The following is a 26,177-nucleotide window of genomic DNA, read 5'->3' on the forward strand; positions in this document are numbered from 1 at the left end:
GAATGGCAAATTTTTAAAATTTTATCATATTTAGTTATTTTGTATCTTCTTTGTTCTAGAAGTTTCTGGTCCAATGAAGTACCTATATTGTTGTAATGTAGACATTTCATTTATAGAGCCACTTAACAATCAAGTCAGTGTTTGCAATTGTAATTGAGACCTTTGTGGAAAGTCTGATGAGTTTTTTTAGTTCCATCTTCTGCCTGAAGTGAGTAATTAAGTTAAGCCTAATTTCCTACTTAATCAATTAATAATTTTTTACTCAATTAATAATAATTAATTAGTATTAATTAATTTCAATTACTTATTCAATTAATAATTTTTTATTTAAGTAGTTTTAGTGTAAAATGATCAGCTTAAGACTCCTCAAGTTTTTTATTTTGGATTTTGAAATCTTGTGTTGCTAATGGATAAAAGAGTTTTAGCAAACTGAAATGACAGAGGAACCAGATCTAATTTACTCTTACATGTGAATTTTAGTATTTCTAAGAAAAAAAACTAAATGTAAATAAGAAAAATCATCAACTCCTCACTAATTTTTCATTTTTCAATATGTCATGGTGTTAGTAGATGTATAAGTCTTCTATCATATCCCTTCATTTACTGTAAATTAATATAACTTATGTTAGCAACTCAAGCTTTCTCATTTGTAGGAAGAATATACTTATGTGTACAGCAATCCCTTGATTAACGCGGTTAATAAATCCCCGAGTTTTACCGTGTTAAGCAAAACCGTGCTAATCAAACTTAAGAATATATGGGAATAATTATAATGAATCCTCAAAAATAGCAAAGTTACATAATAGTTTTTTTTCCACTAAAATTCATCATATTTTGCTTAGTTCAATTTATCATTCAAGCTTAGTCTCCAAAGTGATATTTTTACGTTTAAGCGTTCCCTTTTTGTCCGTAATTATGACAGTAATTTATCAAGGAAAATTATCTAGTTTGATAAAAGTGAGCAGTAGATATGGCAGCGATCTTGACCAATTGAAGGCTAACGAGTAACTAGAGCACCAGCATGGCGCACTTACCGGCGAACATTGCCAAACTCTACCATTCGAGTTATGAACGAGACAAGGCGCGGTTAAACTGACTCTGTAGTCAGCACGAGTGCCTACGGAACAGGACCTTTTTTAAAGAATTATTGGCTGAAATTCATAAAGTAACAACATTTGGCAAATTTTTCCAAAAGTCGTAACAAAAGTAACAACATAAGATCTAATAAGCAAAAAGTAACACTTTTGTTACAAACGTAACACCTCTGGCTAGAGGGGGAAAATGATGCGTTGTGAAAAAAAGTCATGCTAATCAAAACTGGCACTGCGTAGATTGAGGGTAGGGCGCAAATTTTTTTTTTCACGTTAATCAAAACCGCGGTATTCAAAACTGTGCTAATCAAGGGATTGCTGTACTTGAAGTATATATACTGTACTATCAAAGTAGAATTGTGTAACTAATTTGAATTGGTATTTTGGCAAACTCATTCAGGCACTAGAAAATTTTCCTTATTTCAAGTCAATGACATTGTGCCTAGTTTTGTAATGATTGAATTTAGTTCAATAAAGACAGGCTGTTTCTACAGTCTATCACCTCCTCCAATAAAACTAATGTACCTTATAAATGGAATTGAAGAAGAACATTCTGATTCAATACTACAAGAGTAGGCATACCGTAAAATGGGGTAACTTAGACCGGCGGGGTAACTTAGACCACTTTTCGTTTTTTTAACAAAAACCCCCACAACTCAGAAACTATTTGACATAGAAAAATTTTGTCAATGGGCATTAAAGGCCTAATACTGAGGCTACATAACACAATAGAAAGATTTGAAAAGTTTGCATATCTAATAGGTTAAAAAACTAAAAATGTGACCCATGAAAAAAAGCTACCTATTATTTAAAGCCTGTCAGAGTACCCCCTCTAATTTTTTTATTTTTTGGTTATATAACTCCAGGTTTTGATGCATTGTAGTAGAACTCTTCTAGTTACATATGCAAATGACAAAACAATGCACCAAAACCTGGAGTTATTTGGAGTTATTTTACCAAAAAATATAATTGATTTTACCACCCGGTCTAAGTGGTACCCCAAGAGCTGGGGTAACAAAGACCATAATTTTTTTTAAATTACATAAAGACGATGAGAGGCAGGAGCCAGCAATTTATGGTGAGTGAAGCTAGAGTATAGACCTGTATTTTGCATGTTTCAATTCAAGTATAATTTAGCTAGTAAAAAAATGGCATCATTTATAAAAGAAAAAGTGGTCTAAGTTACCCCATTTTACGGTACGTATATACGTAATCAGTTTTGTGTCTTATATTGGAAGATATCAGTTCATTACAGTGGCAACTGGCAGCATGGACACTCCTATATTATTGGTGCTAAAGAAGGACTTACTCGAGTAGTCCTACTGTTACATGCATTTTTGACTACCATATATTATGGAGAATATTTTCTCATTTGTTACTTTGCTCCTTGATAGCTCTCAGTGATTTTAAAATGTGATGTATATACATAAATGACCACTCAGTAAATGCACATTGCTAATGTTAAGCATGATTTTTTCATTGTATTGAGTCTTTGCCAAGTAGGTATGTATATAAGTTGATATGTAGATATATCCTTTTTTCATGGATTTGATCAAAGTATGATATAATTTGGATTTTGGTCTTATAAATATACTTACCATCTTAATTTTTCCAGTATACTTGTTATATATGTTTAATGTGTAAGCAATTTTATTGATCAATTTTCTTAGACTTGTAATTGATGATATTAGAAAAACTATCTTAACTGAAAGTAAAAGAATGTAGAAAAAACCTTGTCCTGCTAAAAGTTGAATCAACTTGAATAATTTCATTGATGTTTCAGTGGTGCTAACCGTGTGGGAGTCTGCCACTCAAATGTTGTTGAGAGTGAAGGGCGTGTGTGGGTTGAGGTGGGAAGCTGTGGCAGCGGCAGGCAGAAGGAAGGCCTCAAGCTGCGAGTGGCTCACCTGCACCCTGAGAATCCTGTCATAGCCCCTGCATTACAGGCTTACAGGCTCAAGCATGGCAGCCAGAGTGTGGACTTGTCTGAAGACAAGGTAAAAACTTCTCTTATGATTTAGATCAGTGGTTCCCAAAGTGGGCGATATCGCCCCCCTAGGGGCGGTGGAAAGATTTTGGGGGGCGGTAAGGAAGCAGAGGGCGTTTGGGGGGCGATAGGGGGGCGGTAGTCCGAAGTCGAAGTCAGAAGTCCGAACGTTTGTTTGACGATTTGTACACAACACGTGCAGCACATAATGACTCCCAGCGATGGTTTTTTCACCCAGATTTGTTTTTTTAACCTCTCCTGGGTTTACGTCTCGGGCAAATTAACGGCCGGACTAGCGGCCGATCTCACGGCAATTTCCAATTCAATGTGCAAGTAATATCTCCCAAACTAATGAACTTAACTTGATGAAACTTGGTACACGTATTCATTTGGACCTAACAATAATGTTAAGCTTGTGAATTTTTTTTAAATTTCGCCTTCATTTGTTTTTGCCATAGTTATATGGCAATACGGGCCAACATTCACAGAACCGGATAATCAAGAAATTTTTTCCAAGCTACGGAGCAGATTCGAACGAAATTTTGAATTTACAGTCCTAACTACATAACGTTAATGTTCAGCTCCAGAAAATTTATTCGATTGTGCCTTTGTTCGCGAGTTTTTTTCCATTTCGCCTTCATTCGTGACTTAAACAGCAATACGTGCTTAAATTCGCAGTAATCAAGAAATTCCTTCCAAAACTACTGAATGGATTTGAACGAAACTTAGTATTTAAATACCTGACCTCAGCAACGGTGATGTTTAGCTTGCTACAATTTTTTCGTTTTGCCTTCGTTTGCGAGTTATACGGCTATACTTATACGGATTTATGTAAACGGCTCTTGGTTAAACCGGCCGGTAGAAAAGCCGGTCGTTCCTCCTATATCTGTATAACTCGCGAACGAAAACAAATAGAAAAATTGTCGCAAGCTAAACATCACCGTTGAGAGGTTAGGTATTTATATACAAAGTTTCGTTGAAATCTGTTCAGTAGTTTAGAAGAAATTTCTTGATCGTCGCGAATTTAAGCGACAAATTATCCGGCGATACGGGCCGAATATAAGGAAGTGTGAAATCAAGAATGACTGTGAAATGAAAAAAAAAAACGCAAACGAAGGTAAAATCGAAAATTTTTAAAAGCCAAAAAATCAACGCTTGGTAGTTAGGAATGTATATTCAAAATTTCGTTCAAATCTGTTCAGTAGTTAAGAAGAAATTCTTTGATCACTGCGAATGAAGGTGAAATTTAAAAATTTTTACGAGCTAAAAATCAACGTTAGGTTCTGATGAATATATGTTCCAAGTTTCCTTGAGCTGCGTTCATTAGTTTGGGAGATATTACTTGATAATTGAATTTGTAGATTGGTCGTGCGACTGGCCACGAGTCCGACCGTAAATTCGCCCGAGACGTCCTAGGTTTCTACTTCTAGCGCTGAAACAGTTAAAACAGCCTAAAAACATTTTGGTTCACTAAATGGGGTTCAATTTGTGAAATACACATTTGTCAATAACATTTATCTATTAAAATTGCAGCGTACTAAATTTCAATAAAGAGACGTATGTTTTTATATGTGTCTGTGGGGGGCGCTAGAAGTTCACTAGGGAGCCAAAGGGGGCGCCAGCCTGAAAAAGTTTGGGAACCACTGATTTAGATGATTCACTGCCTTACTTCATGGCTTTACATTTTAATTTCTATTTATTACAATAATTGCTGTCAACTGTTGGTTTATTTATCCAAATGTAAAAATTTAATTAGGAAGACTACCTACCTATAAAAAATTAAATAAAAATAGGCTTCTGGTAATTTTCTGATTGATATTTTTATGAATGAATCTTTCAGGTAATAAGTAAGAGAAGTTATTTTTTATTTTTCATTAGGTAAATGTTATGAGGAATCTCATCATTGGCTGAAATGAATAAAGTGAATAGCATATCAGTCATCAGAATAACTATGGGGCTTTATACCTATGAATTGGGAGGGAGAAGATAACACTCTATATTAACTGTTAGAGCTGAAGGAAAAGGAAGGTTAGAGAGTAAGAGGCAATTCACGCCTAATTTAGGGAAAATCTACAGTGAAAAACTGCTTAATTAAGAAGAGAAGACATAGTGCTGGTGGGTATTGCACACCACTCATAAGATTGTTCTTAACTGATTTATTTATATGGATTTTGATGTTTTTATTCATCTATATTTTGAGATTTCGGCATAGGTGCTCCCAGAAAAAGAAATTGGTGTACTATAGTCACGCAGTTGCAATCACCCACCCTCATCCCCTGAATACTTGTGGGACAAACAGCTTAGTCGGATCAGACAAACTGAGTGCAGTTAATAAATGTATGATTGGCATGTGAGCAGCACAGCAAAGTATCATTGAATTGAAACAAACCTACCGACTTTCTAGCTTTTCAAATTATAATGGATCAAAACATGGAAGAGTCACATTGAGATTTCCTTAAACACTTTCTTTTTCTATCCATGTTTGACTCACAATTCTTTAAGTTTTAATTTTTAATATCCAATACCCATTGATAAGTGAGAATTTACCTAGATATTTATTAATATTTTTTACAGGTGTCATTGGAATCTGAAGAAGATTTTTGGTTCAACCACTGGCAAGGTCCTGACATCTGCCCTGAGCCCAGCAGCCAGGCCATCAGTGCCGTGCAACGCGCATCCTTCCGCTGCAACACCTGCAACAAGAAGGTGTGTTGCAATAGTGAAGTGTGTTGCAGGTGCTGCAATAGTGAAGTGTGTTGCAGGTGCTGCAACAGTGAAGTGTGTTGCAGGTGTTGCAATAGTGAAGTGTGTTGCAGGTGTTGCAATAGTGAAGTGTGCTGCAGGTGTTGCAATGGTGAAGTGTGCTGCAGGTGTTGCAATGGTGAAGTGTGCTGCAGGTGTTGCAACAATAGTGAAGTGTGTTGCAACAATAGTGAAGTGTGTTGCAGGTGTTGCAATAGTGAAGTGTGTTGCAGGTGCTGCAACAATAGTGAAACGTGTTGCTGGTGTTGCAATGGAGAAGTGTGTTACAAATGTGACCACAAAAATGGTTATGGTGTCCAATAACAATATGACCAAAAAATATAATCAGAATTGTCGAGCAAATATCATGTCAATGTTTTACATTTGCTAATTGTTATGTTGTGGTAAAGATATGGTTTACTTTCAAACTGCAGGAAGATGTCCAACTGACATGGGCTATACAAACTGTCATTTTTGTATAAAATCTTCTAGTGCTTTATCCAAAATTTTAATGTACTCAACAAAATAATCTCTGAACAGTTGCATATTGAATATTTGCTCAAATGTCATACTAAATATTTTCTCGTGACATTTGTAATTCTTTGTTAATATCATTTGTGGACTAATAGATTTTTCCTTGTCAGCAAAAAAATAATTGAGATTTGACCATAGCTGTAACAATCATGTACCTAGTAGTGTGTGATATATGTCATTGTCATAATTAGTGGTTAACACATCATTTTCATATTGTACCACTAGGTACTCGGCCTATAGCGACATTGCTATGTGCTGAATCTACTAGCTGACTTGTGTTAGCTTGCAGGTTATATAGGTAATAGAAAATTAGCTAGAATGTGTCAACAAATAAATTCGTTGATTGCTGCATAAGTAGGGAGGACTTCCATTTTGCCATGTTTTTTTCCCTTTTTACTAGTGAAAGTTTTAAGTTTTAGTTGTGATGACTGCCTGAATTTATGATCAGTAAGTAAAGTTTAATGTATATATATATATGCAGGTTGCATCTTCTGAGCCAGCGTCCTCGATGGCGCTGGAAGAGCCTGCCGAGTCGCCAGTTCTAGCTCATCTACCGTCCACACGACGACCGCGCCTCAAGATCAACTCTGCCAGCAGCAACATTAGTCCTCTTCGTGCTACACAACAGCCGCCCTTCATGTTGGGGTCAACACTAGAGTCTGATACTTCTTCAGACAACCATCAACTCTCTGGGTATTTGTGTGCTGTTTTCGTCTGGTTGTGTGCTTACTTGTATCTGGTGAATTAAGAAATTCAATGAAGCATCTGAATCAACTATTTTATTTATTGGTGAAACAGTTCAAATTTACTTTAAGTGGATCAGATGACAATTTTTATAGCTTGGTTAGATTGGCAGATATCAGACAAATGTTTATCTCAAATTGAATTTCCCTGGGGCTTCAAGTCCCATTATAATTGATCAAGTCTTAATATTTTTAAGAACCTATTAATAAGTGGTTAACACTTTGACTGCGACGTGCGCCATATATGGTATACGCATGCATGTCCAAAACTGCAACGTGCGCCATACGGTATATGGTACATTCATTAAAAAATGAAACTTTAAAAAAAAAAACATATATGACGTAAACCATGGTCATATCCTTATGTAAGCTTGATAGAGTATAGAGAAAAAGGATTATAAAAGCATATAATAATGTTATAAAATTTAATCAGAACAATATAAGTAGTACAAATCAAGCACAAGTTGTTCAGTGCGTATAAAAGATAAAAATGCAAGAACTGAAAGGCGTCCGGTATTCCAAGCTGAAAATGTATTGTTTGTTCAATAATGAACTATTATAGCAGAAACAATAAACACTGGGCATCTGAAAGTACTAAACTCGAGGTGAATGCCTCAATGAGAAGCAAGTTACGCTGAGAAATGGCTTTCCATCACAGGAATCACAAAAGGTAGTCACTCTTCTTGCTTTTTGTCTCGCTTCTGAACTGCCTTCATTGTTAGCGATAATTTCATAGCAGGACCTGCAGCGTTTTCTTGTTTTTAGTTTTGGTCCTTTAGCTTCAACTAATGTATGGCTGGAACGCAGGCCTGCAATATCAGAATGCTTTGGTCCTGGAAGCATTTCTTTATTCACTTTTCCTGTAACGAGTGACATACTAGACATTCTTTGAATTTGGTTACACCCATTGTCTTTTGTTGGCTGTAAAATTGATTAAACAGTGCCCATGCATTTACTACAGCAATTCCTGTTAACAACTCAATGGCCAATGTACGGTACCACTTCATGCTTCTTCTGAGTGCAGTATTGTAAGATGTCATCTGATCTGATTTATCAACCCCGCATTTAGCAGTATTGTAGTCCATAACACTTTGTGGTTTGAGTATCTCGGTACCATGCCGAGTATTTTTCCCTGAGGGTTGAAGATTGCCTGAATGTTCAGGCACGGTTGACAACATTAGCACGTTCCTTTTATCTTTCCAGTTGCAAACTTTAACTCCTTTGCTGTTCATCAAACCTGAAATTTCTCCTCTCTTCAGCTTTGCCTTCGTAACGCTGAGAGGCAATGCTTTTTGATTTTTCCACATAGTTTCACAGTAGTACGTTTTTTCCTGTAAGAGTTTTTCGGCCAAGGGAATGGACGAATAGAAGTTATCTGCATAAATAGTTAATCCCTGCAGAAGAAGGGGCCTTGAAAGCTGCAGGACAACAGACTCCGAATGCATAAATGTTGGTTCTTTGGCCATGTTGCCGCAATATATCTGAAAGTTCCAAGTGTATGAGCTGGGTGTGCAGAGCTTATATAGCTTTATTCCATATTTATGGGCTTTTCCAGGAATATATTGTCTAATGTTTACTCTCCCTCTGAAATGACAGACTCATCAATGACAACACTTGATCCTGGAGTGTAGACTGACTTGCAGCTCTGAGAAACACTGTCAATCAGTGGCTGGATTTTATGCAACCTGTTCTGTCGGTCAATCACTTCATTGTCATTAAAATGAAGCATATTCAGTAGCAACTGAAATCTGTCTCTAGACATGTGATTTCGAATGAAAGAATAATTGTATATCTCTTTTTTGGACCAGAAGTGCTCAATTTTTGGTGCTCGAACTAGACCCATGCACATAACAATCCCAAGAAACTTTCTAATTTCACTTGCATCTGTGGATCCATTTGGATAGCCTCGATTTCCTTGTCACAATCTTTGACTGAAGAATTTGAGTGGCGTACCTGTTTGTTTCATTCACAATAGCAGTAATAGTTTCATCGGTAACAAAGAGCGAATATAAATCCAATGGCAATACCGAATTATTCTCTCCGCTTGGCGTTGGCTTCTTCAAAAGCTGCTCCTTTCCTGTAAATGTGAAAGTTCGCTGTGATGCAACAATTGGAGTCCACGGACTGTCTGCATTTACTTCATAGTTATCCATTTCTGTTTCATAATCTTCAGCCTCACTTTCAACATCATCTGGCGAGTCGCTCTCAGAACTCGCTGAAGAATCTTCTTCCGAGGCATTTGGATTGATGTCGCTACTTGATGAACTGCAGTTAGAGCCAGAATTGTCCTCCTCTGGTCGATGGCGCTGAGTACCGTAAATTGATGGTGGATCCATGGGTCTGCATAAAAAATAAAATGATTAAAATGATGCCTAAAATATTGATATAAGCTTAGACTAGGTTGTTCCATACATCAAAACTTCTATAATGGATATTTTTCACCGCAGTCGGCTAAAAAACGTCGTGTACCTCAAATGGCGCACGATGCTCCATATGCATGAAAGTTCAATTACAGGCAACGTGAGCCACTATTGGTGCACGAACATCGTGACGCTATATGGCGCACGATGCCCCCAAAGATAGCAGTTAATATTACAAGCGACGTGTACCAAATGAGGCTCACTGTTTTTATGTCAGAATCTTGTAGAACTCACTTTTAGCAGAGCGGCGCACAACCTCCCACTTCGCTGTCATCTCTAGAACTGAAGTTATCCAGGTTTAAACATGTCGCACCACGAGCCAACAGGCTATTTTGCGAGTCGCAGTCAAAGTGTTGAGAAGCTAGAATCTCCTGTAAGAGTAGTGATTTATGCTAAGTTTCCTAGCTTACAGCAGTTGATGAATTGTTGTGTTTGTGTGCAGCCGATTGAGTAGCAGCGAAGAGCATCTGTCTGCAGTGGAGCGCGTACTGCAGCACGAGATGCGCACGGACAGCTCCCTCTTCCTGGCCGATGACGAGCCGGACTGGGGAGACCGCACGGACGGTGGCGGGACAGCGGCCTCAGTCGCCGTCACCCAAGGTGCGGTCTTGCCCGATGTCGGGTCTCCTTGGCGCAGTCGCTCCTGCCCATGCAGCCCCAAGACCGCCGCCCGCACCTTGCAAAAGCATCCAGAGTTGAAGGGCTCAAGCCAGCGTCAATCTGTGCACTATCACAGCAATAAATTCTCTCTGAGTGGTTCTCTACTGGCAATGCACAGGCAGGCATCCAGTTCCCTCAGAAGCAATGCTTCTAAGAACAGCTCATTACACAACAGCTTAGTGTTGCGCAAGCGACGCAGCTATTGCTCAATAGATGAGGAGGATGGCTCAAGTATTCTATCTGAGGAAGAAATGAGCGAAGAAGCTTCGAATCATGGAAACAATTTCAAGCAACCAATTCAAGTGAGTCATTCCCTGCCTGCACTGAAACTTTCCAGAATAGCCATGAGTCACCACAATGAAGAACCTGTGGCGGAAGAAGAAAGTCCATCCGTGCAGTGGCATCTGGAGCTTTCTGAGGGCCCTTCAGACGCAAATGCGCCTGATGAAGAGGTTTGCATTCCCTCCATCGACCATTTCTATCTGCCAGATCTTATCCCGAATGCTAGAGACTGCCGCAGCGTCATGCTCAATGAAACTCCTGAAAGGCTGTGTGCGACTCCAGTGGGCATGAGAGACGGCTTCATTAATTTGGGATTTGATGGGCAAAGTGAAAGTTCTGATGCACATGACGAAGTCCATCACTACAACGCGTTTCCTACTCCCAGCGACGACGGTCGCGATGAGGAAGGCAAAGTACCTTCACCTATTCATGGCATGTCGATAGGCTATCTAAAATCCCCTGACCAACATGCCCAAGGCTTTGATGTTTCTGTTTTGACGAGTTTCCAATCTACGTCTCCAGTAGATGATACCCCGTCCTCTAACGATATAAATACTCTGTCTTCTACTACACTTTCAAACGAGCTTTCTGATTCAAGATCTTCCTGTGGCTCTTCAATTATGATGCAGTCAAGCATTACTTCTGCCGCATCCACAGCACCCTGCTCGCCATCTGCCCTCCGCATCAGAGTCATGGATGGACCCACACTTTCTTCACTACAACAGCGCCCTTCCGCTGGTCTCCCACTGAACCTTGAGGGCCGCAGCGCTGCACAACTCAAGCCAAAGAAGACTTTGTTAGTTCAAGGCTCCAAGCTGGACACTTCAATTACTCAAAATGAAATCCTGCCTACCAATAACTCATTAGCCCTACAAAATGAAAGCCTGAAATCGAACTCTCTTATTGCCCCGCCTGATGTTTTCAAGATAAATAATTCAACTGGTGCCACAAATGAACTCACGAGAAACACTCTGAAGCGAGCTGACTCCACAGCTCATGCCGACTTGGAACAGCAACAGCAAATACAACAATTTCAGCAGCTGCTGATGGGGACGCAGAAGCAGCTCAGTGCTGCTGAATCCGGTAAGAAAGGCGCGTCTTGTAACACGTTCCCTCGCAGCGGCCAGTTCGTTCGTAAGGAAGGCTTTCAGCCGCCCCTTCCGCCCCCTCCACCCCAGGACATCGAGGAAGAAGTTGGCGCTAACCTTACAGAAGCCCGGGCGCTGGTCTATTGGTGGAAACAAGCGCAAGAGTTTGAAGCTGACAACGGAACAGACGGCGAATATTGCAGCCGGCGAGGCGAATGTGCTGCCAAGGTGCAATTGGATACATAATTTTTGGATACAGATAATATATTCAATTGCAATTGGATTCATTGGTGTATTCAACTAATATCTTTAACTTTTACTGAAAAGTTATTTATTGTTTATTGTGTTATATTCAACACTAGGAGCATCATACATTCTAGCAACTTTATCTCTTTTTATGCCTCGGTGTGGTGCTCATCATCAATTGCGAGTGAGACGCTTGTTAACTATTGATGTCATGAAGTAAATTAAGAGTATCAATCTCGTGCTATCACGTAATTTCTGCCTATGTTCTTACTTGTCCGACTGCCCGTGCTAATTACTTGCTAACCTGGGCAGCGACTGCCGCTCCTGATGTTCATACATGGAGTCGGGGGAAGCTCTGATGACTGGCACCACCAGCTGTGGTACTTCGTGTCAGCTGGCTACGAGGTGCGTGTCAGCTGGCTACGAGGTGCGTGTCAGCTGGCTACGAGGTGCGTGTCAGCTGGCTACGAGGTGCGTGTCAGCTGGCTACGTTAGTGTCAGGTGCCATTATGAATAAAAACACTATAATTTGCTACATTTCTATTAGAGAAGCATTCACTCGTCCTGCATCGCGAGATCGTGATAGTCAGCCGTCCGCATTCATACCGAATGCCGAATGCAAGCGTAACGCGTCTCCATAGGTGTTGCCACTCATAGAGCCCTCTTGCTGCCATAATCTTCGCTTTCCTCGGGAAAATGTTTCCTTAGGATTCGCACACTGCAGAGCTGGTAGTTGCGAGTCGCGGGTGTTCGTTTAAGTTATGTTATTTAAAGTTCCCTGCAGTCTCCTCCATCATCACTTCCACGCAGGCGGCCGACGTCCCATGTACTCGACTTATTGTTTGAGTGTCTTTGTTCACTTATCTCTTCTTGTTTTTTTTTTCGGCTTCTGCTCATTTTGGATTTTAGTTATTTTTTAGGAAAGCATTGATGATTGATAGCTTACTCATTGTGAGAAATTGTTGTTAAGGCGCTAGTAAACTGTAGACTCCATACTAATGACACTAAGGTGGTGATGTAGTTGTTAATGAGCAATTGGCTCCAGTTTTCCGACCGGTCTCACCTCTCCCTCCTCGCCTCTCCCACCTCACATATCCAGCTTCACCCATCCCATCTAACCTATCCCTTCTAACCCATCCCTTCTAGCCCATCCCTTCTAACCCATCCCTTCTAACCCATCCCTTCTAACCCATCCCTTCTAACCCATCCTTTTTAACCCATCCCTTTTATGAGGAGCATCTGCCCCAAAATCGAAAAATTTGACTTTTCTGGTTTTTATACTCATCTTAAAACTTACATTCTGACGCATCTAACGGTGCCAAAACCATCTCTGTATGTTGATTTATGCGTTCACGACAGATCGCGAATGGGTTAGGGGTGGCGGAGTTCTTTCACATTTAAGATAGGCGAAAATTCGCTGCCGAGCATAAAGAGACGGTCTGAAGACGCTGCTCTCTAGTTATCCGGCTGCTGTCGTGCGGGATGGTGTTCATGCAGTCGTTCACACCATCCTTGACTGAATTTAAGCTCCAGTAACGTCTAGTCTTGCATTCTTGCCACCTTGAATGCCTATTTTGAGGCGCTCGGGACTTTGTCGCGCTCTACTGAACATTCATACTTATTGTCACTGAAAATCTATCTCCTCCTAGAGTTTTTAAGCTATAGCAATCAGAGATATACCGTTCGATTCGCAAATAAAAGATCTACAAATGATGCAGACGTTTTTTTCAAATTTCGTTATAGTTTGGATTTTATTCTGCAAAAGGGATTATGGGATTAACTGAGCTGACTCCACAGCTCATGCCGACTTGGATTGAATTAACATTTTACCACCGGTGGCGGTGGTAAAATGGAAAAATTTCCGAAAAATTCATGAAAAATGCTCCCACACCCACAAAAATGAGAATTTCAAAATACCGTCTGCATCAGTTTTAGATATGGTCTTTACGCATCGACTGATATGTGTCGATGTTGTAGCTTGAAACCTAGGAGGAGATAGATTTCTACAGTACCCCCCTTTGTGTCCGTTTTCTAAGAATTTCACGTTTCCTTTCATTTTTTTGAAAAGTTCACACGAACAAAAAAGTCTTGAAATTCCGTTTTACATTCGTGCTTTACATACGTGAGATAAAATTTGGGGCAGACGCTCCCCTTAACCCATCCCTTCGTCCAGTCCCACCTACCCGGCCTCAATTATCCCGAGTCACCTACCCAGCCTCTCCCATCCCTCCTAACTCATCCCGCCTCCCTTAGCCTCACCCGCCCCATATGGCAGGCGGCAGCAGAGCTGTCACTAAAGTTGTCTCTGGATTGCAGGTGGTTGCCCCCGACCTGTTAGGACACGGCCTGAGCTCTGCTCCCGACAGCGCTGCCTGCTACCGCTTCCCGCGCCTCCTCGAGCAGCTCAGACTCCTCTACGACCTCTTCGTACCTAAGGGCCGCAAGTGTGTCCTTGTGGGACATGGATACGGGTACGTATCCGAGCCAAGCTGCGTGCTCTGAAATATACCTGCTAACTGGTTCCGTGGTGCTTTAATCGTAGCTTGTTTCTGGCTCTCCTTTCTGACGGATCTTCTGATGCGTGTTTGTGCTCGTCAGAAGTTCTATGGGATTTCGCGTTCCTAGGGGCACTGTTCCTGAGCGCCCCACAACTATCGCGGTGTCTGACTGCATGTCTCAGTTGTGGGGTTAAGTTATTATGTAGGCAGGGTTCCTTACATTAAGTTATTATGTAGGTATCTTGTTCGAGTGTCTTCGTTTCTGTTGCTTTTCACCTGTCCCTCCTCGTCACTTCGTCTCTTTGAGATGCTAACGCTGCTTCCTTCGAGCCAGCTTCAGCGGGCTGGAAAATTGAGACCTTCCACCCCTTGTGGGTGATGAATGATTTGAGAAGTTTTCAATAATTGAGACATTCAGCCTTGCTGGCAATGTTAATTTTTGACCTTCGGCGCGAAATGGCTTGATACCTGAAGCGCTATCAAACTCTCCTACTACTACAGCTTGTGTCTGATCAGCTGCTGGTAACCTTACGCAAGGATCATGAATTTATTCTCTCTGGACACGATGTGCCGGGCACTTTAATTTATCTTGATATTCGAAAATAAGCTATTGTTTTATTTTGTACTGACTTCTTTGCTTCTGCTTTCATTAGAGTTACGGATTTTAGTTTCATATTATTTTAACTTCGGATAAATTGTATTCTTATATTTGATATATTACTTTTTGACTGGTGCTATATTTCTCGTAAGATGTGCACTGGCTGCTGCGCTGTTGCGCTACCGCCCCTCCAGCGCCCCCCTGCTGGTCCTTGCCTCCTGTGGGGGACCGGCGCCCCTCATGCCCCCGCCTCCTGCCGTCTCCAGTGAGTCTTACATTTTTTTTTCCTCAAATAGTCAACGACTGTTTTACTATACAAATTATCAACGAATTTTTTGTCTTATGTTGTCAAGCGTGGCAGCATTTCCTGCAGGGATAATAAGCTTGTTATTAAAAGGTATAAAATAAATCTTTCATTATTCATTGGTGAACTCGAGTTCTATACAAGACGTTTCATTGCTAAATTTGATGGAAAACAATGACTCTCTCGTTTGTTATGTCATTGATTTCCCTCTGTTAAGAACTTGTACGATCGATTGCCAGTCTGACACAAATATTGTTCAAAATTCCAGACAAGTGCAACGATTTGCTGGAGTTCTTTTTTTCGGTCTATCTGATCTTACCCAAATATCAGAGAACACGATAATTTAAACGTTTCATTAATTTAAACGTTTTTATTGTTCTTAAGTCGAGGACAGATCTCAGTTACCTGTTAGTTAAGACTTGCGTTAAAGCATTAGCGAACACGTTCCCGCTAGCAAATATTTCCCGGTTTGTTTAAAATTCGATGCAAATCATTGAAATAATTCCTGCAAATTTGGAAGACTATTTGTTAATTTGATCTAATTTAGTAGCTAATGATACATAAAATGTTCGTGGCTTACTTGCATCTCGAGCTGCTAGTGTTATTAAATAATGTTCTAACAATGCGGTTGTTTAGTTCCTTGCCTATAAAGATACCTATTGACAACTTATTTCTCACTTGCAGCGGTCGTTTGGTAACGGGTGAGCAAAGACTTCTTCAGGCACGTGCATGCTTTTGTTGCTGGCATGTTCATGTCTGTGTTGGTTTTTATGTCGTGTCTGATGATGATTACATTTTTCCTCGTAAGGCCTGCCGATTAGGCTTCAAACTCATATTATTTAAAAATCCGGGATGTTTTGTTCACCTGTAACGATTATTTGTAGCAGTTCTGAATTTTTAGTTATGATTAATTTATTTTAAAGTGCGTTTTGTGTTTGAAAGTTTTGTAGTGACCGCTGGTCGCTGAGAGCTGCTCATTCATTAATCGCTTACGGCCCTTCCTTGCGTACGGTCACAGCAGTTCTATTGTATACGTGCGAGAGACACTGTCGCGGCTGCTTGTATAATTTAAAATAAATTTCTTTCGAAAACCAGTTCAAGGCGGTATGTATATACAACATATATGCGCATTTGAATTTTCAGTTGGGCAGTGCTTGAATTGTTACATGAAGCCTGTAGCTGGTTTTGATCCATGAAAGCAATTTCCGTGTTTTGCTGTACATTTTAGATTATCATAGCTTTGTAATTCATTCAAGACTTCACTGCAGCAAAGAAATAATATTCCAATAACCTGATTTTGTAAAATTATTGTTAGTTTCATTCCTGATCCCAAACTCTTCACTACTCGACCCCGAGCCCAGTGCTATCGAGTTGCCGATTTGTATTACTTACTAATTGATGCCAAGTACCTGTTAACGTTCTATTTATCTGGAATTGAACCGCCTTTTCCGTTTGATGTTTATAGTGAATAAAACTAGTATCTCTCGTTTCACGGTTTCTTGTCAGTACTTTTACTTGCTCACTTGGACAACGATGTACTTACGCATTAGGAACAATATTGTCATTGGATTCGATCACCTGCCTCAACTGGACTAAGCCCCGGGACCTGCAGCCGCCTGTGTCTGGATTTAGTTTAATATTTGCATCATCTTCGATAAAAAATAGACTACAATTTCTTGAAGCACGTGGAAACTTTCTTTATTAATTACTGTTACTTGACGTGTGGCCTCAGGACCGGCGTCAGGACGCCTGTTCTGCACACGATGGTCACAAGAGACCCTGCCTCGCACCACAGCTGCAGATAGTCTAGATCAGTGGTTCCCAAAGTGGGCGATATCGCCCCCTAGGGGCGATGGAAAGATTTTGGGGGGCGGTAGTCCAAAGTCGAAGTCAGAAGTTCGAACGTTTGTTTGACGATTTGTACACAACACGTGCAGCACATGACTCCCAGCGATGGTTTTTTAACCCAGATCTGTTTTTAGCGCATTTACTCATTTATGGAAAAAATGCACTATTGTGCTCGCCATGTCCAGTGAAAAATTTTTGAATTTTGCCTTCAATTGTTTTTGCCATACTTATATGGCAATACGGGCCGAATGCACAGTGATCAAGGAATTTCTTCAAAATTACTGAACAGATTCGAACGAAATTTTGAATTTACAGTCTTAACTACCGAAAGGTGATGTTTAGCTCGTGAAAATTTTTTCGATTGTGCCTTCGTTCACGAGTTTCATTCGTGATTTAAACAGCAATACGTGCTTAAATTCGCAGTAATCAAGAAATTTATTGCAAACTATATACTGAACAGATTTCTTGCAAACTACTGAACAGTTTGCCTTCGTTTGTGAGTTATACGGCTATACGTAAACGGCTCTTTGTTAAACCAGCCGTTAGAAAAGCCGATCGTTTCTCCTATATCTGTATAACTTGCGAACGAAAGCGAATAAGGAAGTGTGAAATCAAGAATGACGGTAAAATGAAAAAAATCTCGCAAACGACGGTAAAATAAAATTTTTTTCATCTAAAAACACATTTGGTAGTTAGGAATGTATATTCAGAATTTCGTTCAAATCTGTTCGGTAGTTTGGAAGAAATTCTTTGATCACTGCGAATTTCGGCCTGTATCGCAATATAACTCACGAATGAAGGTGATATTTAAAAAATTTTCGCAAGCTAAACGTCACCGTTAAGTTCTAATGAATACATGTTCCGGAGTTTTATTGAACTCGTTCATTAGTTTGGGAGATATTCCTTGATAACTGAATTTGGAGATTGGTCGTGAGACCGGCCACGAGTCCGGCCGTAAATTTGCCCGAGACGTCCTAGGTTTCTAGTGCTGAAACCCTTAAAACAGCTGAAAAACACATTGTTTCACTAAAAGGGATCCTATTTGTGAAATACACATTTGTGTTTAACCTTTATCTTTTAAAATTGCAGCGAACTAAATGTTATAGTAAGAGGCGCATGATTTTATATGTATATGTGTCTGTGGGGGGCACTAGAAATTCACTAGGGAGCCAAAGGGGGCGCTAGCCTGAAAAAGTTTGGGAACCACTGGTCTAGATGTTATGATATTGTTTGTATTCTGCTGGAGCTGAACATTCCAGTCAAAATATGTGTGGGGATTCGCTCAGCAGTGTGTGTGTGTGTGTTTGTTTGTTTGTGTTGTGTGCCTATACTGCATTGCTCATCTTCAGTAGTTGCTGAATCATGTGAACCCATGTAACTTGTTATTTTTTGTCATCGCTAGTACAAATTATTGAGCATCATGATTATATTTTCTGTGTCTGTGGATTGTCCGTAATGTACCTACCTACGTCTATGATAAATATCCTTTGTTGCACTAGAAAGAAGCTTATTGCACTTTATCGGATATTAATCGCTTTTCATTGATTTATGCCCTGGCCTTCAGTTACTGAACTATTTTAAATTGTAGCATATATTCTTAATGAAATTGTCATTTTTATACCTGCATGTTATTATACTGTCTAGTTTAACGCTTGCCAGTTCGTCCCAGTCAAAAACCCAAGTATTGCAACATCTACGTTGTAAGGTTGTACACGGTGTAATGTCTGATAATTATGATGTGTAGCTTGATTCGTGATGTACACCTGCAGAGAGCACAGAAGATGCATTGTACTCGCCCTACTTTAATTTGTCCGGGCGCTCGTGGTGCCGCGACGTCTTATCTGAGGAACTCAACCAGTGCTGCGAGGGACTGGCCATGCTGCAGGACGGCGGCCTGTCCGCCTGCTGGCCTGCGTGCAGACTCGTCCTGTCTACAGCCTGCTGGCTCGCTTGCTGTGTGCCTTGTCTCTGTGCCAAGTGAGTCAACTTTGCCTCTTATTCTGCATTACAAAAGTTCTTTAGAGTCTTTGCTTCTATCTCATTGACGAGAATGCCTTCAATAAGTTGCTTTCTATATATTCTATTCCTTTTTCTGTTTACAATTTAGCTGTGTAAACGTAGGCTAATTGTCTTACTGGCCGCCGGAGCTCTGCTGTAATCTTTTACTTTTGTTTAAAACTTTGCTAAATTATCCCTGTCTTGTGACAGACATTTAACAGATCACTTCAGTGCTGCCTTAAGCCTTATTAATCCAACTGCATTATGGACACTTTTTCCATAAGACGGCTCTAAGACTGTGACTGTGTTCATAGGACTTCAAGAAAACTTTTTATCTGCCTTTTTTGCTACAAGGATTTTCATGTGGCTTCCTCTGACATCCTTCTGCTTCTCGACTCTTCACTGAGGCATTTTGATCTCATTGCTCTTTTGCAGCCTTTCCGCACCTGGCAGTTCTTTGTTGCAGCCTTTCCCATCTGCTCCGTTGCACCTTTTTGTCTGGTGTAGCCAGTGCTCTGCTACAGCTTTTCTCATCTGCTCTGTTGGAGCCTTTTCGCGTACTGCTTTAATGAACCGTTATCAATATAGAGCTTCACTACGGTTGTCAGGCCGCTTCAATATGAAGCCCCTAGCAGTCTCGTGTTATCCCTGGTTGTGAATCCCTCGTTGTGTGGCGCAGGAGTGAGACGAGCCACCAGGGTCGTGGCAAGCAGTTGAGCGACGGTGCGCTGCGTCACGCTGGGGCCACGGCCACGCCTGCGTACGTGGTGCGCCATATGGTGCAGGGGCAGCGCTGGCTCGAGGGAGATGTCACCTTCCACAGGCGCATCACGGCACCCGTGCTACTGCTGCACGGTCTCAGGGACACCACCGTGCCACTCCTGCACATGTGCGAGATGGAGAAGGTGAGGCTCATGGGACAGGTGGCGGAGATGCGTCATGGGTCTTCTTGTTCTCTCCACATGGAAGAGTTTTGTCCTTTTGTGGTCCTAATGTTAACATAGTGTGTTCTTGTGTCAAGATGGCAATATAAATTCTTCTAGTAAATTGAAATATGGGGCATGTTATTGTGTGACTTATGATTAAGGCGTTCAAGACCACATGAGACTTGGGGAAAATGACTCACTATTAGCGGTAGTCCAAGATTGAGAAATTAAAAAAAATTAACTTACCCAGAGTTTAGTCAGAGATAACCCCCAAAAAACTAATTTTTTTTTAAAGTCTGAAAACGATGTTCATAAAATGCGACTGTAACTGATTTTGTACTGCGTGTGCAGACGATCCCTCGTGCGTTCCTGGAGGTGCTTGGTTCGTGCGGCCACGACCTCATGACGGACGCGCCTGACGCCGTCAACAGCGCCCTGCACCGCTTCCTGCTGCGCTGGCGTCGCCTCGCATCGTGATCCGTTTCGTCGCCAACTAACATGACGAAGACAGACCTCCAGAACCTCGGTTGTTGATGAGCGTCGACCGAATAAGATGTTCATAGAGAACTATTTGGCTTTCCAGAGATTATCAGGGTTATAATGAAATAGCGTTGAAAATCTGATGTGTTTACAGTGATATTTTTCGACAGATTAATCAATTTATAATCATGCGTAAGAAGGCTACAGTTCCGAAGAGGTAATTTAATGGCATACGTAAGGATTTCCTTTTACCCCGGACATTTTTAGCGACGCCACTTGTCAATGCCATTATTTGGCATCCCCTATAATTTCTACTTTTCCGCTTGTACTTCTTTCTTGAAAGCCCTCTTATCTTCTAGTTCTGATAAAATGCGTCTCTATGATTCTCACTTATTTACTACAACATTCCGTCCATAGTTTTAAGTTTTGTTGTTAGTATATTTATTTTGAGCCGTTGGAGGAGGGGGCATCTATAGGAAATTAAAATTTCCTCCTTTCTTGACTCTGTTCGCCAGATATCTTCTTGCCAAATTCTTGCCCATCACTCATCCTCGTATATGCGATAGCTATGTTCATACGGCACTGAATTATATTAAATTCACGTGCAGCAATATTTGTGCATACGAATCTTTCGTCTTCCTGTTTCTTGTTACGCCAAATTTCAGTAATTATTATCACATAGTTATTATTATTATTACAATGCGTAGTTATTATTCATTGATTATAAATCATTAGTTTTAACCAATTCGCCGAAAGTGAATACGCCGTTCTTATTTATGATGGTTTTCTGAACTTGATGATTAATGGTATTGATTGGTATTGGTCTGTCTTTAAGGAACTAAGTTCAGCTCTCAGTGTTTACCGCCTCACGACTTCGTCTCATTATTTTATTTTCACATTCTCATGGCACATGCTTGCCTGTCTCCAAGCCTAATCTTTAATTTAACCTTATAAATTTCCTATCTTTTCTACTTACTTCTGGTGGAATGGCCAGCCTTGACTACCGTTGCAAGCTACTAAGGTTTTTTGGCCAATAATTTATACATATAGCGCGGTAATTTTACGCAGCGTTTCTAAAGAGTTACGTATTACGAATAAATTCTTTGTCAACTTTCTACTTGAACGAAAAAATTATATGCCGGCAGAGCCGGCGCGTTACTTGGCATAGCCACTTCCGTACGTCTAAAGTATTCCCGTACTTTTAATTTTTAAATAATGTATACATTTAGTCTGGCCGTAGCTCAAATTTGAATGTTGTTCTACTCTCCCATTAAATACGATGTAGACGATCATGTGTTGTGGTTTTCGAAACGCGTATTGCGGAGCGTTCCGTTCCTCATACACGCCGTGCTGGCAATGCGGGAGATCAGGTTTTAATGTTAAGTTCATTGTTAACTAGTGATAATTGTTTCTTTTGTTGAGGGTTGTAAGTATTTTCATATAAACTGGCTCGTTCTAGCAGTAAATTGATGCACGAGGATGCTAACGTTAACTCTATGTGTTGGTGTTTTGAATTCTACTGAAAATGGTTTCATCGGAAGTTCTCTGAATAATTAGCAACTTGGAGGTCATGAAAATATCAATAAGTTGGAAACACAATCTCTTTCTTACAGTTCATCGATTTCATATAATATGCTATGGTTCCTATTTTGCCACCTTCAAAACGTAGAATGCAAATGGGAATTGTGTTTGGTTGCAAATTTGTGGCTGGTGGTAGTGCTACCTCCACTTGTTCAGGCAGTCTGATCTCCAGGCTATATAAAAAGCAAGTCACACACTCCCTTGTATTACCAGGCTGGGATGGAGAAATTTGCAGTTCCCTCCTTTAGGTTAAACTCGAGTTCGGCGCGCGTCGCTTGCTTAAATTGCCTATTTTTTGCGTATTTCTCCATAGATTTGCATTCCACTGGACTTCACATTTTGATTGAGGTTTCCACATGAGAGGTAAAGGTTTTATTGTTGAAAGAGCATAGTAAAAAAAAAATCCAAATTAAATTTGGTTCCACTATTTTGATTTCTACAGTTATCAAGTGAAACATGAATGCCGTACTGAATATTTTTGCACTGAATATTGGGAAATGTAGATTCTCTTTCCTCCTAGCTCTATTTAATTATACCCATGCCATTTTTTTATTTCATAAATCAACTTCGAATTGAGCTCATCAAGCTAGCTTTTCAATTATCTGGCAATACATTTTATTTATTTGGTTATTGGAGAGACTTATTACAGAGAGAGCTGAACTCAATTGGACTCGCTCATTTAACCACTCGGGTAGTGATTAGAAATGGAGAATATATTTTCAATATTTTATTTAAATATATTCTCCATTTCAAATCATTCTATAGAATAGAATATTTTCAATATTTATATCATAGTATATGTTTCTCAATTCGAAATAAACATTGAGAGTATAATATCTTTAATATTATATTCTCAATATTTTTTCGAATTGAGCTCATCAATCTGGCTCCTTATATATATGACAATACATTTAAAATTATTGGGCTATCGAAGATACTTATTACAGAGAGCTGAACTCAATTTGCCTCGCTCATTTAACCTCGTGGCAGTAATTAGAAGTAGAGACGACATTCTCCGATTGTCTTCTCGTTTTGCTCATTAATCGCTTGACGAAAACATTGTTGGATGGCATTACTGCCAATACATGGCATAGCATCGTGTGTAATTACTTGCAGACAATTTATTAAGTTGCAGATCACATTATGCATCTCTGACTTCACTCTAACGCGGCTAGAATAATTAACTTATATTGATCAAGGACTTCTCTTAATTGTAACCGAGAGTAAGAATTTCTCTACTCTTAGATATATTGCATAACTTGTATTTCGAGGTTCCCTAGCGGTTTTTACTAGAAATAACGGTAATTACAATGAATTCGTTGTCAACCAATTCGTTTCGAATGCAAATTAGTGAAGCGAGAGCCAATTTCCCGTAAACGCAATGTAGAGAGCGATGTATACGACACTTGCGGCTGAGTGGACAAAAAATGTATATTATTGAAATCAAATAAATTGAGTAAGTCATCGCAAAGCTCGCTTTGGATGGCAGCGAAACCGTAATGATAAAATTTGTGCTTATAAAGCAAAAAATCCAGAGTACACTAGCAAATTCAGATTTCGAGTTAACACAAAACTTTCCCGAGGGATTTTCGGACGTCATTTACAAGTTGTCCTTCTATTTCTTAGCAGGTTTAGAAGCGAATTTTTTCCTCATCATCCATCGCCACCTAACTTTGATTTCTACTGCAAGTTGATGCGAGCAATCATGTTACAGCGTGCGTCTTACATTTTTGGAAATTGCCACTTCTATCTACTTAGAAATGGTAAAGAAAGTTTGACAAAGCCGATTGAGTGGTTACACATCAACCACGTCTTCTGAATCTTCATCTTCTGACGATGTGGAGGAGCTATGGCAAGCCTTTCGTAAACTGTAGTTTCTGCTATCTTTTCTGCCACTTTGAGGACTTCTGTCGTGTGCTCTTCTGTCCTTCCGCTTCTTGGTTACTTTGATTGGCGATTGTGCTGGTGGCTGCAGTTGGTAATAATGATCATCGTCGCTTCGTTCTGAAGAAACTTCCGATTCTCGTACATTGGACAAAACGGTTCTATTCCCCATAAAGGCGAAGGCCTTGTTCTCTTGATCCGTTTGCTCTTCGTGATAGTAATTCATAAGGAGAGTTTCATCGTGCTTCGGTAGGTCATTTTTAAAACCATTTTGAGACTCAGTTTCTTCGTGGTATCCATTCGTCAAAGATCGCTCCGAATTTCTAACTCTGCGTTCTTCTTGTCGCCCGTCGGCTGTGTAATTCTTCAAGGAATACTTCTCACCATGGTCGGAGCTTGTGCGAGACTGGCGACGGCTATTCTCGTTGCCAGAACTGAATGTCGTGTCCACTGTAGCCTTGGATATAGTCGACTCACCACGCTTGTGTTTTGTCTTGCGGTTGCCGCTGCTGGAGCTGTTGGTCCTCGAACTGCTGGTACTCCGGGTGTATCCTCCAGACGACGTGCCCGAAACGATTGTGTGACCTGATAACCGAGCATTCAAGTTTCTCCACACCACCTTCTTGCAGTCGAAAGCCAAGAAAATGAAAACGCCTTGTAGGGAAGTTATGATGTTGAAAAGATAATCGAAAACAACTGAGAAACTGACGAGCGTTGCAAATATCCATGGGACACCCATTAGAACCGCTAAACTGGCATACAATTTTAATTTTTTAATGTTCTCTTCTTGGTCGCCAACGGTTTTCTTCATCTTCCCGGTGATCAAGTGATAAATTTTACGGCTTTCTTTCTCATCAGTTTCTAGAGTTTTTTCAGGTTTATACTTGCCTCTTTTTGAAGAAACTGCTGCCATTTTCCCCATCTTTTTTTGTTTTCGAATTTTACTTGCAGACATAATGAGCATGACTACGTTTAGGAAAAATATAATTTCGACAGGAACAACAAAGAATAACAGAAGCCCTCCTAAGGTTCCGAACCAAAACCCGTAAGCAGCAAAGGCTGGGGCAACTATTGAGTCTTCGGCTGCCATGTCCACGGTGATGGCACATAAGAGCATTACGGCCGGTAGACCCCATGCGTATAAACTATACCTCGTAAAGCTTCTCAATTCGTGGCTCCGCAGTCCTCGTGTATGGAAAGTTTTACAAATGTCGAAGCTTATTACATTCATCCAAAAGAAGGCTGCCATAAAGAAGTAGTAGACAACCGCACTCAGGGTGTAACACCCTCCAACCGTGCGGCACAAGTTTGCTCCGAATACAAAAAACGTTTCTGCAAAAAACAGCGCGCATGACATCGAGAATAAATTTAAGCTATGAAGTTTGCGATTTTGGAAAAGAATGAGGAAAATAAGCATGTGTAGTAATAAACACACTATAGATATGGACATGAAAACCGTGAAGACTATTGACTCAGCGGACGCATCAGCGTTCACTTGTTCAATAACAGTTTCGTTCAACCAGCTGTCAACGTCGGTGCCGTTCTCGAGAATATTTTCTGGATTCTCGATCAAATCGCATTCCCCGAATACAGGATCTTTGACGTAGTTTGATTCGCAGTTCTGATCAAAGTCGAAAAGGTCTGAGATCGTCCATAAGTCGTTTCGTGCCACTGCACTTCCTGAAGAAATGTCGAACGGCTGGAGGCAAATGATGTTACCCAATTGTACTCCATTACACAATGCACAATGATTATTTTTGTAGACGTTTGCTTCTTTGTCCTGTAGAAAGTAGTTATCGCCTTCTAGGCATCGCTGCTCTATGATGTCGTGGTACATTCCTCCAGCACCTGGTGTACAGGAACTAATTACCTTATCTTCACACACGTGGACGACATCGATAGGAAACTCGATAAGTAAGAAACATGTGACTCTGTCGTAGTCTATACAATGAACGTCCTTGGAACGAGGGGCGGACCAGGTCAGATTCCCTGCCTGATATTGCATGTTCATGACAACATCCATAGAATCGACCTCGCAGTCGCACGACAGGCTGTAGCTGTACCCGTCGAAGTAGTACTCCCTGTTGCAGGTGCCGCAGAAAATGTTCTGGTAAATTATACCAGAATTTGAAGACACTACGGGCACGTCCATCAGGTACGTATAATTGAATGATCCTTTGGTAGTGTCTTTGCGGCACTTGTCGTCGAGCAGCGAGTTGGTTCCCTTGGGGCACCAGTCCACCATGAAGACTTTCTGAAGAAACATA

The 26,177-nt window shown here is 40.5% G+C and overlaps 2 protein-coding genes across 3 annotated transcripts in view; one reads left to right on the top strand and one right to left on the bottom strand.

The window, feature by feature from the left end:
* Window positions 1-22,573, top strand: LOC108680180. 2 transcript variants are annotated; one of them, XM_018168953.2, is made up of 11 exons: window positions 1-208; window positions 2,875-3,088; window positions 5,653-5,784; window positions 6,836-7,047; window positions 9,960-11,775; window positions 12,106-12,198; window positions 14,110-14,264; window positions 15,042-15,154; window positions 18,811-19,018; window positions 19,719-19,944; window positions 20,317-22,573. In XM_018168953.2, the coding sequence occupies exons 1-11, from the start codon at window positions 177-179 to the stop codon at window positions 20,440-20,442; spliced, it is 3,327 nt and encodes a 1,108-aa protein (XP_018024442.1). In that variant the 5' UTR covers window positions 1-176; the 3' UTR covers window positions 20,443-22,573. The 2 variants fall into 2 exon arrangements, with proteins under 2 accessions (XP_018024442.1, XP_047738715.1); XM_047882759.1 differs by lacking the exons at window positions 19,719-19,944; window positions 20,317-22,573 and adding an exon at window positions 15,878-15,894 and having other exon boundaries at window positions 18,811-18,871.
* Window positions 22,384-26,177, bottom strand: part of LOC108680181 — a 13,723-nt gene continuing 9,929 nt past the window's right edge. The window contains exon 4 of the mRNA XM_018168954.2: window positions 22,384-26,164. Coding sequence (XP_018024443.1) covers window positions 23,822-26,164 — 2,343 coding nt within the window. The 3' untranslated portion in view covers window positions 22,384-23,821. The remainder of the gene's footprint in view (window positions 26,165-26,177) is intronic.

Source organism: Hyalella azteca, unplaced genomic scaffold, assembly GCF_000764305.2.
Source record: "Hyalella azteca isolate HAZT.00-mixed unplaced genomic scaffold, Hazt_2.0.2 contig11259, whole genome shotgun sequence".
In the NCBI taxonomy this organism is placed as follows: domain Eukaryota; kingdom Metazoa; phylum Arthropoda; class Malacostraca; order Amphipoda; family Hyalellidae; genus Hyalella; species Hyalella azteca.

Excerpts from the sequence above, each read along its gene's own strand:
- LOC108680180 (XM_018168953.2), top strand. The coding sequence starts at position 177 with ATGAGTTTTTTTAGTTCCATCTTCTGCCTGAA. Across the intron at positions 3,089-5,652 it reads TGGACTTGTCTGAAGACAAG|GTGTCATTGGAATCTGAAGA; the intron begins GTAAAAACTTCT and ends TATTTTTTACAG. Across the intron at positions 14,265-15,041 it reads CTTGTGGGACATGGATACGG|ATGTGCACTGGCTGCTGCGC; the intron begins GTACGTATCCGA and ends ATTTCTCGTAAG.